General features: G+C 42.5%; 1 protein-coding gene across 2 annotated transcripts in view; it reads left to right on the forward strand.

Moving 5' to 3' along the window:
* Positions 1 to 10,309, forward strand: part of LOC101787138 (butyrophilin-like protein 10) — a 32,281-nt gene extending 21,972 nt beyond the window's left edge. For both annotated transcript variants that reach the window (XM_063245233.1, XM_063245234.1), the window contains exons 6-7: positions 8,943 to 9,080; positions 9,474 to 10,309. In XM_063245233.1, coding sequence (XP_063101303.1) covers positions 8,943 to 9,080; positions 9,474 to 9,568 — 233 coding nt within the window. In that variant the 3' untranslated portion in view covers positions 9,569 to 10,309. The remainder of the gene's footprint in view (positions 1 to 8,942; positions 9,081 to 9,473) is intronic.
* Positions 10,310 to 17,062: the final 6,753 nt, after the last annotated feature.

Here is a 17,062-nt window from a genome sequence, read left to right on the forward strand (position 1 = left end):
CAGGATCTGCCTGGTGGGGCTGCCATGGATGCAGCTAGATGCCCTCTGACTTCAGGAGAAAGGGGAGGAGTAAGAGCTCTGAGGGGAGACCATGAGACTCAGCTCCATCAGGGCGCACACATGAAAAAAGGAGAGTGATAGACCACAAGTGGGCTGAAAATTACCCTGATTTAAAACTCCTGTAACTAAAGGCACTGCCCTTCCCCTCAGTAGCCTCTGCCTGCTCCAACTTGAGCAGCTTCATGGAAGGAGAGAGGAGTGAGCAGACCTGAAGGAAGGGGTGAGGGACTCACGGGTTGCACAGATGGTCCCCTGGAGGGGTCCCCTGGTCCCCCTCATGTGAGGAGGGTTGCTCTGGAGGGTGAAGCTGAGTTGTAATGAGGCTGCTGCCTGCCGAGACCCAGTGGGATACTGACTGCTCTATAAACCCAGGCTAAAGCCTGTGTCGCTCGAGGGAGTGTAGTCTAACTTAGCCACATCTAGGGGGAGGAATTTTTAGCAAATTATTTACTATATGAATTAGATAAATACAGGAAATATATGAGATGATTACTTAATAGGCTTCTAAAAGTAGCTCTTCTCAGCTCATTTTCGTTCACATGTTGCTAAAACATGTAAAGGGATTAGTTATTTAGGATTATTCATTAGAAAGGACTGGGGACCCCCAATTGGCCCGAATTCTGCTGCCAAGCACCTGTCACCTTGGGGTTCCATGAGCATCAGTGGGAGATGAACTCATGGTCCCATCCTGGAGGTCTGTGTGCAGCCTTTAAATATGTTAGGGTGAGGATCAGAACTCTGCCTAAGCATGTCAGGAACTGAGGAGATGTGGATCATACTTCTAGCACAGAGGAAGCTTAGAAGACTGGTGGTTCAACCTGCACATCCATGATATACCCTTCGCTGGGCTGAGGTGGACTACAGGATACTCTCTCTGTGCCCTGATGCAGAGCCTCCCTCATTACTCCAGATGCTCCTCCATATTTTCTAGGCCACCACTACATGCAATGGGGGTGAACCAAAAATGCTCAGACTGATTGTAGAAAAATCCTTTGAATGTTCTGAGAAGAATGAATTGGTTATTATTTACTGCTCACATATTTTCTCAGATATGGGATGTATCACTCTGAAAATTAAAAAAATAAGAGACCCTTATTATTATGAAATTTTCCAACAAGCACATTATGCCTGCAATATGTTTTCAGTCTGTGTCCTAACTACAGAGAAGCAGTAGCCCATCTCTGCGCCCCTCAGTGCTGAACTTCCAAGGTTCGGGCTGAAAGCCCTTTTGGTCAAATGGGGAAAACTCTGAGATGGAATGGCTCCCCGTGGGCAAGAAGAGAAGGAAAGTTGGTAGCCAACTTCAGTTCTGTTTTGCTTTATTCCTTATGCAGGAGCATAGTAATGGGCACTCATAGACAGCATGTGAATCTTGAAAATCAAGTGGTTGTCCACATTATGTACTTTTATTCTGCTAAGAAAAAGAAAAATCTGCACATATTTATATGACTCTTTTTGATCTGAAATATTGTTCAGAGACAACTAAACTATTCCATTTTAATTTTCACAAAATAAATGTACCTATTGCATAAGGAAGGTTGTTAGTGTGTGTTGAAGAGAAGTTGAGTTATTTAAACCATGGACCAGGACCAGAGGTCTCCCACATGGCATTTGATAAAGATCATTGGGTTTTTCTTCATAAAGTCACTGACTGCCTGCTCCATGATTGATGATGAACTGAATAAGAGAGGTAACTGTCACCTGGAGATAGATGCGAATTTTACGCTTTTGAAATAAGTTCAAAACAAGTATTTTACCAAGGGCTGTGGGTAGGAAGAATTACTGGGCTCCTGGAGAAAATAGTGAGAGCAGAGCTAGAGGGCGGAGTGGCTTGGCCAAGGCAATGGGAATGGACCTGAGCTCAGAGCTGAGGCAGGGGTGTGAACATAAAGGAGAGGACCAGCATGGACAAGGAGGCGCCGCCTGCAGCAGGGGGTGCTATGTTTTCATCAGAGGAGATGCCTGTCAGCCAGGTGACTGACGAGAAAAGTACATTTTTGATCCTGTTTATTGTTCTGCTTTTCCCCTTACTGAGACTATACAATGTTTACACAGGACTAGATCCTCTACTAGGTGTAACTACTTTGAAGATCACAATATGCAATATATTAGTTATTAATTTATTATTCTTATCTTGTTTTGAAATTCTGTTTCATGATTTTCCTTTAAAATGATAAAAAAAAAAAAGAAAGAATTCATAAGTAGGCAAATGCCCGGAAGTGTAACATCATATTACCATGAAAACCTCTGATCAATCTGAAACAATATTGGTCATACTTCAAATGTTCAATAACTGATGGTTACCTCTATAAAAAAGGCCACTTTTTCCTTGAATAAGGAACAAATGCCTTTGTAAGGGGTAAAAATATCAGAGAGAATCAGGCAGGAATCCTCTGAAAAGAGGATATTCTGAGAACTGAATTAATCATTCTAAACACCATGCAGGTATAGTTATACCCTATTTTGTTCTTGGCTTTCAGGGGCATTAAGTGTATTTGTTAACCAATGTATAAATTAAATAGTGCAGAGCCCATTTAACGACAGCGTAGTCCATTTAAGGAGAGCAACATTAGTTACTGGGCTAGAGGTCACCACAGTTCAGTGTCAATCACTAATTATGTGGTCCAGGATTCTATCACAATAGTCAATAGAATGAGGTCAATCTGCTCTTTAAATTTTACATTTTCCATGAGTGCAGATCCCAAAGTGCCTCTGGCTTTGGTCTGTACAGGAGAGGCTGCCCCTGCTCCAAGGAGGCTTGGGACACTGTTCCCCCACTCAGTGTCCCCACTGAGGCTCCACATGCTGCAGGACACAGAAGAGAGCCGTGTCCTGTTTACCCAGGTGACCATCCCCTGTCTACTCCAGGTTCTCCTGAGCTGGGGACCCTGAGTTGGGCCTGTTGAGGCTGCTCCCTCTGAGGCAAGGAGGCGGCTACCCAGGGCCCTTCCTCTTAGAAAGGAAAAGCCCTGCTTCCCAAAGCCCTGCTTCTCCAGGTTCAGGCAGCCCCTGAGAAAGCATCATTTAAAATTAAATTAAGGAAAACTACCATCACAAAAAAACTTACAGAAAGGGCAAGGCATGGCACACATTTGTAATACCATAACTCAAGAGGCTCAGTTAGGGTGATTGCTGTGAGTTCAAGGCCAGACTGGATTATAGGATGTGACCCTGTCTTAACAAAGAAACAAGAACATCACTACAAGAGATATCGTATATCAGGTTCCCATTGTAGACATCAGAAAAATTCTGACCTTGGACCTAGATGCAAGTATGATGATGTTTGTAACACTGATTTCCTTGTCTAACTTTTAAATTGTACTTAGTTTCAGGTTTTCCATCTGTCTTAGTTACTTTATGCTCATCGCTGAGACAAAATACCTGATGCCCAAGTTGGGAAAGGAAAGGTTTATTTCTTACAGTTTTTGGAGGTTTCAGTTCACACTCAGTTGGCTCCAAGACAGGTGGGCATGGCTGGATCGCTGTTCATGGCAGCTGCAAACAGCAAGCTCAGACCAGCAAAGAAAAAGACATTCCTTCTTCCTGCCATTACATCACATCCTGGCTCCACCCCTATGTGGGTGGAGCACTGACACAATCAACCCAAGCACTAGACAATGAACAAATAACAAATGCACAATTCAAACTCATGAGGGCTGGGGGACACAGACATAAACCATGACTCCATAAACCATGAATAAATCTTTTCTCACAAGACAGATTATTGATTAAATATAAACATCCTCTAAATTAGACCACAGAATAAAAATCCATCCAGACTGAATTGATCTCTGACCACATTAATCCTAACATGAAAATCTCTGCAAGGATATGTTGACATTCCCCATAATTATGCTAAGATTCTTCTCCTGAAATTGAAGTAAAGTGAGTTTTCAGTAAAGGGAATTTAGAATTCACCACACAATAAAACCACAGCTATCAGAAAGAAATAATTCAACTATTTTTAAATTCATAATTTATGTAAAACAATTTCTTAAAAGGAAAAGTCATTTCACACTCCTCATAATTATATTTTAATTTGTCAAAGTTATCATGTGACAAACTGTACATCATAATCACAATATCGGTAAGAATAAGTAGTGCTTCCTCTTGTGTCTCCTACTAAAAGCAGTAAATATTACATGAAAGATAATGAAGAACTGGCAGGAGAGATGAGAGTGGAGATGTGTACAGAGGGCACATCCTGAGGATCGCTGCAGCCCACACTCAAGGTTTTCTGATTTACCTGCCAAGGGGTGCAGAGCACTGCAGGCTGTGAGTGGAGCTAGGTTAACAATCTTACCCCATGGCTTGGGCTTTGATGTGACTGCGCCATGGAGTCCACTGACTTGTGGTTAAAGTTCACTGGGGAGAAGTGACTGCAGAAGACTCAGAACCTTATTGAGGTGGTGCAGGAGGAGAGAAAACGTCCTAGGGCTCTGGTAAGGCTGGGTCACTGCCTGGTGGGATCCAAGGTGGGGCAGGAGAGGGAGCAGGTGGGGAGGAGGTGAAGGGTGGGCCCTGCTCTGGCTGTGCATCTGCAGACCGTGCCCCTCCTGACAAGGAGACCACCGTGTCCTCAGCACCAGTTCCGGGCTCCTATTCAGTAATGATCTCTAGCACATCACAGGACACCTTTATAATGGGACTGGATCTTATGTGACATTGGGTCAAGAAAATGGTTCTATGTTTCATTCTGTTTTTAATTTATTGCTTTGTCTTTGATATTTATATTGAGACACTATTTAACTCTGCACTTTTATTGATCACAAGACTACTACTTACATCTTATGGCTTTCTCAGATGAAAATTTAAATGTTTTATTTATTTATTTATTTATTTATTTTAATTTTATCACAATAAGGGAAAGCTTTGTTAGGTGAGTGCCATGAAAGTACCAGCTCAGTATACATTACTAATGAAAGAAAAGGTGATTTAGCTACTCAATGATGCTTCAAAATTGTGCTGATTTTTATGAGCAAGTCTGTAAAATTACCATTTAAGCGAATGTGACAAATTATAAGGTAGAATTTTTGAGTAATGCTTTTGTTGTGGAATAAAAATATTCTGAATATATGTGTAGGATAACTCAAGTGGTTCTATGTAGGTAAAGGAAACTAGTGAAATGTTTTCTCTTCCCTTTGATTTTTAAAACCTATGAACTCATTTGTCTTTTAAGGCACAATGTTTGTAATGAAACAAAACTCCCTATCCAGGATGCGGAGGCCCCTTTCTGCTCTGTGTCCCAAGGAGCTCCCAGCCCTTGGCTATAGAGGTCTGCAGAGGTCACCCTGGGAGAGCAGAGCCTGCCCCTGGCTCCTCCTGAGGTCCCAGTGCACAGGCAGCTCTGGGCTAGAGCGTGACCATGGTTAATGTTTTATGGGTAGAGAGGAAATATTTGCAGTTAACTCAGGAATGTCCTGAAGATGTAAACAGAACTAGTGGAGTAAAAAGTTAGCTGTAACAAGCTGCTTGTGATAGTCATAGTCAGATTCTTAGCAAGTTCAGTGATGTCCTGTGTGGAAATCAAGGACCCCTGGCCATTTGTGCTTCTGTTTCCAACTGCAAAATGCTGAACAAATATTCCAAAACTTTCTACAAACCATACCAAGACAAGGGCTGGGGTAACATTCTTGTGGTTACAAAAATTAATATTCTTTGCCTTTTTTTTTAAAGGGAGAATCACTAAAGAACCTGGTGTCTTAGTTAGTTTTTACTCGTCTGAGACAAAATACCTGAAGCCCAAAGTTGGGAAAGGAAAGGTTTATTTCTTACAGTTTTTGCAGGTTTCAGTCCACACTCAGTTGGCTCCAAGACAGGCAGGCATGGCTGGGCTGCTGTTCATGGCAGCCGCCAACAGAAAACTCAAACCAGCAAAGAGCAAGACACACCTTCTTCCTGCCATTACATCACATCCTGGCTCCACCCCTATGTGGGTGGAGCACTGACACCATCAATCCAAGCACTAGACAATGAACCAACCAAAAGTGCACAATTCAAACTCATGAGGCCTGGGGGACACAAACATAAACCATGACATTCCACCCCTGGCCGCCAAGACTCATGTACATCCTTTATAGAAAAGACATTTAGTCCACCTCCAAGAGTTGCCAAAGTCCTAAGTTTCAGCATTGCTGAACAGTCCTAAGTCTCCTCCAAGATAGATCTATGGCAAACTCTTAACTGTAACCCCTGTACAAATGAAACAAGGTTAAACATTTCTGAAATGCAAAGGCACAAGACAAACATTACCATTCCAAAAGTTACAAACAGGGGAGTATAAAACATTGGAAACAAAGCAAGTCCAACATGCACCAGGGCAAACATTAAGTCCTAGAGTTCCACACTCAGCATTTGAAGCAATCTGGTTGCAAGCTCCAAAAGGCTTGGGTGATTTCACCCTCAAGGCACCTCTGGCGATTTCAACTCCCGCAGCTTTTCTCTTAAATCTTCTCTGCTCGCTTTTTGCAGCTTTCCTTGGATCATCCACATTCCTGGCTTTTCCAAACTTCTGGGGTCTCCACTGCACCTTCGGCTTCACACTTACATCTTCACAAATTGCCCTCTCAGGGGCACACTGCTTGGCCTCCCAGGCCCTTTGCAATCGAGGTGGAAGCAGTCTTACCCTCAGAATTTGTGCATTTTCCTTGCACCTAAAATCAGCACCTTGTGGATGCTGTCAAGGTTTGCTAGCTGACACAGTAGCCAGACTAGTCTCTTTCTTGGCTTTAGGGGTCAGTTGCCTGGATTGCAGGGCTCTGTGTTCCCGATTGTCACGAAAAGCTTTTCTGTGTTCCTGCCATTCGGGAACCTCACGCGGCCTCTGTCACCATTCTGGGACCTGACGTGGCCTCTGTCACCATTCTGGAACCTCACATGGCCTCTGTCACCATTCTGGAACCTCACTTGGCCTCTGTTGCTATTCTGGAGCTTGGCACTCTGTAGCTTTTTCCTCTGAGCAAAATTTTTCATCTTTGCTGTGAGGCTGCACAGTGTGGGGACCTGCTTCCTGGGATGCCCCAGGGCCATCTTTTTTATCTCTCTGTTTCTCCGCAGGAATCAAAATCTCAACTCTGTCTTTACAATCTACAGCCTTCTTGGAATTTTCCTTCTGGCCAAACTCACAGCATTGTAAATTATCCTGCCGGGCTGTTTGCTCTTGATTTGAAACACATAGCTGGCTAAAAGCTGCCAACAATAGCCATGCCACAGCCTCAACATTTGGTTGCTTTTTAATTTCTTTTTCAAGATTAATCAGTCCATTGCCCTTTGTCTCAGTCTCAGGCAAAGTCTCTGGGCAGGAGCAAAATGCAGACAAACTTTCTGCCAAGCCATAACACACATCATGTGGAGTCCAATGACCAGTACAGTCCTTCTTCCCAGCAGAAACCTCCCAAGCTTGGTCTTTACCATCCGGCTTTCTATCAGCCTTCTGGTCTCCTGAGCTCTGACCAGAATCTGCTCTACAGAACAGCCTAAGCTGCTCCAGCTCTTTGCATCCAGGCGACATGTCCAAACCTTTCCAAACTCTGCCCACAAGCCATTTCCAAAGCCTCTTGAAAAACATGGCCAGGTATAGTCACAGAAAACGACCCCACTCCTCGATACCAAATTTCTGTCTTAGTTAGTTTTTACTCATTGCTGAGACAAAATATCTGAAGCCCAAAGTTGGGAAAGGAAAGGTTTATTTCTTACAGTTTTTGGAGGTTTCAGTCCACACTCAGTTGGCTCCAAGACAGGCAGGCATGGCTGGGCTGCAGTTCATGGCAGCTGCCAACAGAAAACTCAAACCAACAAAGAGCAAGACACACCTTCTTCCTGCCATTACATCACATCCTGGTTCCACCCCTATGTGGGTGGAGCACTGACACAATCAATCCAAGCACTAGACAATGAACCAATCACAAATGCACAATTCAAACTCATGAGGCTTGGGGGACACAAACATAAACCATGACACCTGGTAAGTTCTGTTTATTTTTCTGAGATCAACTGAAATTAACTGAGATCAGAGCCTGGGTGCAGGGAGATTGCCTCAGGGCGTGGGGTGGGGGGTGGGGGGGTGGTAGTGGTGTGTGTGTGAGATTTGTGAGGTTATGAGCAGGGCCTGAACCTCCCTGACCTGGGAAGCAGCTCCAGAGCCCTGGGGACCCCATGAGACCCCTGAGCACAGGACAGGGCTCCCCTCCCCTCACTCCCTGCAGCCCCAGGTCCCCACTGCATATGCAAGGGCTTTTCTCCTACAGAGGAAAGCGGTCAGCAGGGAATGGTGTGGGGTGAATTTCTCCATTGCCTGTTACACTGCTTTTCCTGTCTCTTTACAGAGAGCCTTCCTAAGTAGTGGGGACTCTTTATTCTCTCTGATGCTTCCCGTCTCACTTCTCCCCATTATCCCTAACCAAGGTCCAGCCTTGAAGACAATCTCCCTGCCCAGTCTGCCTTTGCTGACCCCTCCTCCTTTACTTCTCTGTTCCCCTCCCCCCTACCTGGGGTACTCTCCTGAACGTCCTGACCCCACTACCCAGTGCTGATGTGTCTTCGTGCCTCTGGGGCCATTTTCCTCTCTCCTTGTGGATGCGGTGCCCCTGTGTGAGGGCCTGGGAAGCCTCATGAGCATCAGACTCGGTAACCCCTTTCTCTGGTGGGTGTCCACGTGTTCTGGGATCCTCCGATAGGACAGCACAGATCAGGGACAGAGCTAAAGGGTTTTGAAGAAATTTCTGTGGAAGGAAAGATCTCCAGGTCTGCAGTGGGACAGGCTCAGGGCCTGGGCTGTGGAAAGGACTCCTGGGTCCCTGCAGTGTGCTCCTCAGCCCGTGCTCATGGAACCAGAAGCTCCTTCCTAAGGCCGACAGGTAACGGATCTCTCCCTTTTATTGCAGAAGACATAATTCTGGATGAAGACAGAGCTCACCCTCTGCTGCCAGGGTCAGATGGTGAGAAACACATTCAGGGTTTGTTAGGCGACCAAGCTGTTCCTAAATACCGTAGAAGATACGCTTCTCTCCAAGTTGTGCCAGGTAGGAACAAATTCTCTTCTGGCTGCCATTACTGGGAGGTATAAGTAGGAGGCAATGAACATTGGATTATAGGGCTGTGCTTGGATTCAGTTAACAAGCAAATACATTACAAGGATGTTCATCCTGAGAATGGTTTTTAGAGCACTGAGAGGAAAGATAATAATTACCAGGCTCTTTTTGTACCCCATCATGATTTTAAGGTCCTCCTTTGGTAGTGGGGAATTTTTTGCAATATGAAGAAGGATTGATTTCTTTCTCTGACGTCAAGAAATTAAGCGTACTCCATAGGTTTGCAGCCAAATTCACTCAGCCCCTGAGGCCATATTATTTTCACTGCGTATGTCTTTTGGGGAAGTTTTTCTGCTCTGACCATTCTCCCTGTGTGATCCCCAGATGAAGCTGATCTCCTTAGAGCACACCTGAAGACCTTTCTGCAGGACTCGTCCCCATGGACCAAAAGACACAGCACCCCAGCCGTGAAGTTGTAGAGGAAAAATAAGTAAAATTCCCGTTATTTGATCATTTCCACTGCCCACCCCGTACCCCAGCGTCCCCATACTTTCATCCTTGTCAGGTTTGAGAAATGCAACATCTTCTTCTTCTCTGTGACTTGAGCATGAGATTCTGAAGAGCTGGCTGCTTCTCTCAGTAGATCAGGCCACGTGTTTCTCACCAAGCTTTAGAGCAGAGGAGCAGGGTTTCTCTCCCTTGGCTTCCTGATGGTAATGTCAGATGTTCTTGTCTTCCTGACCACGTCTGAGCTGAAATCTGCACTGTGATCTCTTCGGTGTGGGACAGCACAGTGACAATGAATCTCATTTACATAGGAAAAGTGTCCTATACAGCCACTGCCCCTTCAGTTTGCTCACCCTTCACTTCCATGTGTAATTTTTTAACTGACCAAATGTATCTTTATGGGCTCCTCTTTGGGTTCATCCTCCCTTATCCCGTCAGCATCCTGTACAGGACAGGCACTGCTCACATGGGACCAGCTGTACAGGGATGACAGGGAAAGCTCGTTGAGGAATAAATCCATATTTGTAATTACCTTTCACTTCTCTACCAAGTCTATTAATATTACTTTCATCATGATTGTAAGACTGAAATGTATTATTTCATACCATGTCATCACATTGGAAAGGTCTGTTCTTTTTAATGGAAACACTAAATTCAGTTTATTATATTGGAAAGGTTGTTACAAGCAATTATAATACAAATATCAAGTTTAATCCAAGTTGAAGCTCTCTCTTATTTATAATATTCTTGGGAGAAATATGTCTTTGTTTCATTTTTCATTAGGACTTAAACATATATTATTAAAAGTAATTTAAAGCCTAAACTAGCAAATAATTGAGTCAGGAAAAAGCATCAAAACCTAAATCAAAGGCACAGGATCATACTTTCCTTGCCGCGCTGACCCTGTGTAGATTTGAACCATCCTCCACCAAGTTCACCTATCACATCAATTCACAAGAGGCAATAAAAAATTTGCTTACCCATAGTTCACCTTTTCAAAGCCTGCTGACAGGAAATTATTGTGGGTATTTTTTCTTGGAATCTGCAATCTTTGTTTCTTACCTACAGCGTTTTAGTTTCACAGAACATCACAAACACTCCAAAGTGACATCTTGTTGAATAAGTAAAGCAGTTTACAACAATTTCCCCCTATTATCTGTGCTTCTGCCTCTAGATTTCTAATAAAACTGAACAGTCTTAGGCTCCAGCCTCTCTTGAGGAGATCTGAACTCTGGGCTGGGTGTCAGCTAAGTGGAAGCTGCTTCCCTAGTGAGCATGAGGCTCTGGGTTCAGTTCCCAGAAGCACAATCACAAGTGAACCATGATGACTCTGAAAGCCGGAGAGCATGTTTCCTTTTGTATGTAGAATGCAGAGAGAGCATCTTCAAAAGAGACAGGAGAGGGATACAGAAGAGAGTCTCCAAGAAGCAGAAAGACAGTGAAGGGGAAGGTATCACTGGAAAGTGAAAATAAGCAAAATGCATGATGCAGGAAGATAGTTATGCCAAAATGATACTCACTATCCTATATAACAAATAAGTGCTTACAGGACTGGAAAAAAGATAAAGTGTGGACTTCTGTCTGTCTCATCCTAACCCTAAATATTTGCTTTGTATATCTCAATTCAAAGATAGATATAATCAGCTGCTATTTGAAAAATAAGAATTTTTATCCTTTTCTTAACTCTTGAGAGCCCTGTAAAAATCTAGTGCACTATGGATCTGACTGCACATGGAGATGGCACAAGACTAACATTATGCTCTTCAGTGGCCTATTTTACAACAGGAGCTGGCAATGTGAGTGTTATCGGTCTCCTTTGAGGTCATGTAATTTCTTTTATTAACATTTTTCTTCTTAATGGTAATGAAATAGCTTTAAATATATCTGGTATATACACATTTATGTAGAATTAGATTTATTGCAACAGTTTTCCTGCAAGTATCTCACAACTAAATGATTCAAAGGCATGGAAATATATCCACTCCAAAGAGTATTCTATGCACTGCTCACAGGGCTCCTGAACAGACAAACTCATGTTAAGCTTCCTACAGTTAGAAGAGGTTCACAGACCTTTCATATGAAAAGTAGAAAGCTGTCAGAACTAACTATGAGACCGATCAAAGTGTTAGGAATGTGTCTCCTTCCTCCTCTTTCCTGGGTTGTCTCACCACTGGTTTATATGTGGTGGGTTCAAACTATACTATGAATTTCATTTAAAAATTCACACTAAAAGTCACATTGCCATTAACCCCTCTCAACACAATTATCCCCCAGCACACTATCCCCATAGCTTTTTGTCATTGTCTGCTCCCCGCCATGATCTTGCCACTTGAGTTCTGGAAGTCCTGGTTCCTGAGCATCCTCAGGAGGCTCACAGCTGATAACATCCAGTGGGTGTCACTGCTGAGTGCTAGCCCAGGGGACTGTGGTCTAGTGTGAGCATTTCCCTGGGTCCTCACTTGGCTTACTGCATCTGCAGACAAGCTTTGTAGTTTGCTAATCTCTGGAAAGCCTCACCACAATGTTTATTCACACTTAAGTAATGTACCCTGACTTCACATTTATATTGGTTATATCAATAGCTTAGTTCAGTTCAATCAGGATTTGGCAAAATTTCAGTAAAAAAAATCTGTGTATGCTAAAAAGATATCATTTTCATATAATTTTGTTGCTTTTTATCAACTTCCAAGTTGAGATGTTTCTCTCTGAGAAATAATGGAGTCAATATTTTCAGCCATAAATAAGGAGTTTTTAAATTACGTTTATAAGCTGTCTGCCACTATAAGTAAATGGAACACTAATTAATTTGTTGCTGTTTCTTACATGAAGTTAACCGGTCACCTCTGGGATCTAACTAAAACTTTCTCTCTGTTAATAGGTTCCACTCCTTTACAGATCTCTCCAACCTGGATTTATAATGCCTGGAAAATTACTTTTATTTACTGTCCCCAATTTCATTTTTAAAATGTGCTTTACCTGAACTAGTAAAGAAAAGAACTCAGAGACTGTGACACCCTCTGCCCTGAAATGGATCATGTGAAGTGAGGCCTGCAGTGCTGAGTGCACAGGGTAACTGCCACAGTTCTCCTGTTAGGTTCTTCCCTTCTTGGTACTGGAAGTGAGCCCAGGGTTTTCCCACACCCAGCCTCTTTTTAATTTTTTATTTTGGGGCAGGATCTGGCTGAGTTGCCCAAGCTGGGCTTGCACTCACTCTCTTCTTGCCTCAGCCTCCCTCCCTCAGTGCTGAGATGGCAGGGCTCTGCCACCATGCCAGAATCTGGAGCCCTCCCGATTCTTACAGATTCTGTAAAGATTCCATAAAGACAGTGACTGTGTCTAACATGTTCACATCCACTCTCTCTGAGACCAAACTGCTTCAGCGGATGCAGCAAGGTAGCAGACAAGGGTTTTGCAAAGCTCTCCTAAAGCCCCCAGTTTCAATTTCTACTGTCAGTGAGTAAACATTTATAGGTGTCCACTTATTAAGTGTGAAAGCCCTGATGAGTCCACCCAGTCAGACACCGTGTCAGCAGGATGCATTGACCCAAGTCCACCAACTTGCCATTCTGTGCAGTCGTGGCCTTTACGGTGCTATGATTCTTATTTCCTACTCACAGCACCCTGAGCTATGATATAGTGGGCGTTCCTCTTCCATCCTGTTGAGTGATCTGAAGGTGGAGTCAGCACTTTTCAGGGAGAAGGAAATTCAGTAGAAATTCAGGAATACTATGCTCTTCAATATTACAAAGAGAACGTACACCTAAAGACACCCTTGAATTGTTTTTCAATAGGAGAATGTTTTTCTTAAATAGAGTTTCTATCTATATAATAGTCAAACATAAGTCCCTAGAATTTAATGAGTCCACTTAATCTATTACACACCTGGGCACAGCAAAGAAAAAATAGTCCCTGTCACGTAGCTGGACTGTGACTCCTTACGAAGACCTTCAGTGCTACAGACGTTTGCAACTAAGAATCTGAATTTTTCCTTGGTCTTCAATTTCATTATAGTTTTATGTGCAATGTCGTAAAGAGACAAAGCAGCTAAGATTACTCCAGGGTGAGACCACAGTTGCCTGGGCTGGGCACCCGTGTCTCAGTGCAGCCCTGGGTAACAAGCACAAGGGTACTGTGCTCTCTGTGGTGGCTTTCACCTCCAGTTGCCATCTAGGAGCGGCTCCTGTTGAAAGCTGCGTTATCACCCAGCTGACAGAAGCATTTCCATCTCACAAATACAACTGTGTGCTGCCATCAGAGCTGTTCTCACAGTTGCTGCTACAGCCAGTGGGTGGTGGTGAGGAAGCCTCTGGGTTAGAGTCAAAAACCCTGACTAAAATCCTTAGTCAAACAAATCTCCTAGTCATTGCAGTCTATTTTATTCAATGCAAATCAGCAGCTAGACTATTCTTAAGTCATGGAAACTTGTTACTCGTGGTTCTGATGAGACCGTGTCATACGACTTACAGTGAGCAGACAGACAAACAAAAAGCAGTAGGATTGAGCCAGGGGGGCGTGGTGGCTCACGCCTGTAATCCCAGCACTCCCAGAGGCTGAGGTCGGAGGATCCTTGGGAATTCCAGACCAGCCTGGGCTACAAAGTGAGCTCAAGACCAGCCTGAACTGCATAGCAAGACCACGTCTCAAAAAAGACAAAAAAAAAAAAAAAGCAGTAGGATTTGATGAGACTACAGTAGAGGTTACATAAATCCATACCTGCCACATACATGACTAAAGGATTGTATTTTTTCTGTTGAAAATAACAACATGTTAGGTGAGATGATTTTTAAATAGCACCAGATAGTGAGCTCCTGAATTCGTAGATTTGGTTTAAAGGAAGTCAACACTAATCTGATTAAAAGATTGTGTTTTATAGAGAACTCTTATGGTCCCTCAGCTGTTTAATTTTCACTTTATGCTCAGTGCTAGCCTTTCTGAATGAAGAACCCTGCGAACATGCATTCATCTATTGTCTAGTGATTCTCATTGCTTGTACTTTACTGGCCTCCCATAATAAATACAAAATATATCTATTAATTTCCTAGGCCAGAGTCTCTGGTACTGTCTTTGAATACCACCTGAATTTTACAAAATTTTGTACCTGATCTTCTAGATATCTGGTTCATTTGTTTTCATTTTTGGTTAGTGCAGATATGACACCCACCTCAAAAATAGATTTTGGATTGGCTACTAACATAATGCGGATGTAAAAATTTAAAAGAATTTTCTAAGTAAATCTGATATTGGAAAACACAGGCAAGAGTAGAAGAAGTCAACACACTGCAATCTTTAGTGTCACTAAAGATTAATTATGAGAAACTTTCCATTGGAGTAATGACAGAATACCATTCCTGTGCATTCTGACAGCTGGTAAACGATGTGTCTTAACTATGGCTGGACACACTCACACAGGAGCGGAGACCATGGTTAGAAGTCTAAAGATGACGGTGAAGCTTTGGAAACAGTCAGCTGCCTCCTGGAGATGAGCTGTACCGTTAAATCATTTATACAACACAGTACACTAAGTAGACTAAGCAAGTTACAGACCAGCTACATTACGGTGACCCATGTGTTCCTGTTCTACTAATAATTTCACCAAGCTGGGGACAGCACTCTGAAGGTGGCTTCCAGATCTTCCCAGAAGTGAATGTAAAGCAGAGAAAATCACAGATCACATACAATCTGCCATGTCCCAAGATGAAATAAAGTTCAGATTTCCTGCTGCTAATCTTACTTTAATTTGTATTCATCTAATTTTATCTATTTTGCATATTTTTAGAAAAAGTTTATGCTTTTTTTAAAATTTGAAATTGAAAGAAATTCGTTCCAATTGCTTTTGGCTTGCGACATATGGAAGAAATTGGGTTGGCTATTGATAAAATATAGATATAAAATTTTAAACAAATCTGTTACTGGAAAACATAGGAAAGAATAGAAAGAGGCAACAAACTGTCATCACGGGAGGAGGATGTGGATGGGAGGCAATTTCTCTAAAGATTAATTAGGAGAAAGTTTCCACTCAAGTGGTGACAGTGTAATATTAGTATGAATCCAAATAAGATCACAGAAGGAAAAGATGATTCTTAACTTTGGCTCCACACTAACAAACACCCACACACAATGAAGAAAAGTTTTTAATTTTATTTTTAAGTTTTTAAATATGCTGCTGGATCTTTAGACAGAGTTAGCTTGACTAGTGGAGTTTTCATGGCTTAGTCATGTACATTTACTTAATACAAATATATTAAATCAGTTAGTTAAATAGTATTACAAATTAGAAATAATCCTTTCGGTCCCAAACAGTAATGATATTACTTCAAAAGGTATATCTTTTCTATCATTTTATCATAAATTATTTTATAAATCATATTTTCAAGTTTTAAAATATTTTATTTCAGAAATAAAAATTGTGTAGGCATTCTACATGTAAATATAATGTTTTGATTTATTAAAATTGCAAAAGTATTCAATCAGTCCTATTAAAATGTCCATCCCCTTACACACCATTACTTTTCACATGTGGCAGAAACACTTAAGATCTTCTGAGAAATGTCTGAGTCTATTTGTTAATTATAGCCTCTAGCCGGGCGTGGTGGCTCACGCCTGTAATCCCAGCACTCAGGAGGCTGAGGTGGGAGGATCATTGGGAGTTCGAGACCTGCCTGGGCTACAAAGTGAGCTCAAGGCCAGCCTGAACTGCATAGCGAGACCCTGTCTCAAAAGAGACACAATAATTATAGCCTCCACTCTAGTACAGATTTCCTGAGTTTTTCCATCCTGTCTTCCTGAAACTAACTACTTCCTTCCCATTCCTAACACTTGGAAGCCAGCATTAACTCTAGGTGTATATATTTAACAATTTAAAATAGCTCACACAGTGAAATCATACACTATTGAGTTTTTTGCTTATTTTAAGCAGCCTCATGTTCCACAGGTTGATGCATGATATTGTAAGCAGCAGAATTCATTTTTAAAAGGCTGAACTGTGTTACAGATTACGAGCAGCACACCTGTGTGTGTGTGCGTGTGCTCATGTGTGTATAGGATCTGTCAGTGCACTTTTCCATTTTCTCTATCCATTTACCTATTAGCTGCTTATTAATAAGTAATCTCAGTAAAAAATTAATCATATTAATTGGTCTGGTAGGAATCAATTATTTCATTCCATTAATTTCCAGTGAATTTGTGTATTTTATGAAAGAAAACTCTCCCTTACAAAGAAGAAGTTGCCCTTTAGCTTCTAATTCATGCAGTGACACAGAAAGGCAGCATCACCTTCCTGCTTGGAAGAGGAGGTGGAGACAGAGTAAAGGCCAGGGCGCCTGCAGGGCATTGCACGGAGCTGCACCTCAGTCCCTCCATTCTAGTCATGGTCTCCTCAGCTGAGCTGCAAAGGGCCCAGCAGACTCTGGTGAGGAGCTCGGCACGCAGCTCATGTCCCTGAAGAGGTTTCTCTGTTCCCACTGAGG

The sequence above is a fragment of the Cavia porcellus genome, unplaced genomic scaffold (assembly GCF_034190915.1).
Source record: "Cavia porcellus strain 051 isolate PalLab524CR breed Dunkin Hartley unplaced genomic scaffold, mCavPor4.1 scaffold_2, whole genome shotgun sequence".
Classification (NCBI taxonomy): Eukaryota; Metazoa; Chordata; class Mammalia; order Rodentia; family Caviidae; genus Cavia; species Cavia porcellus.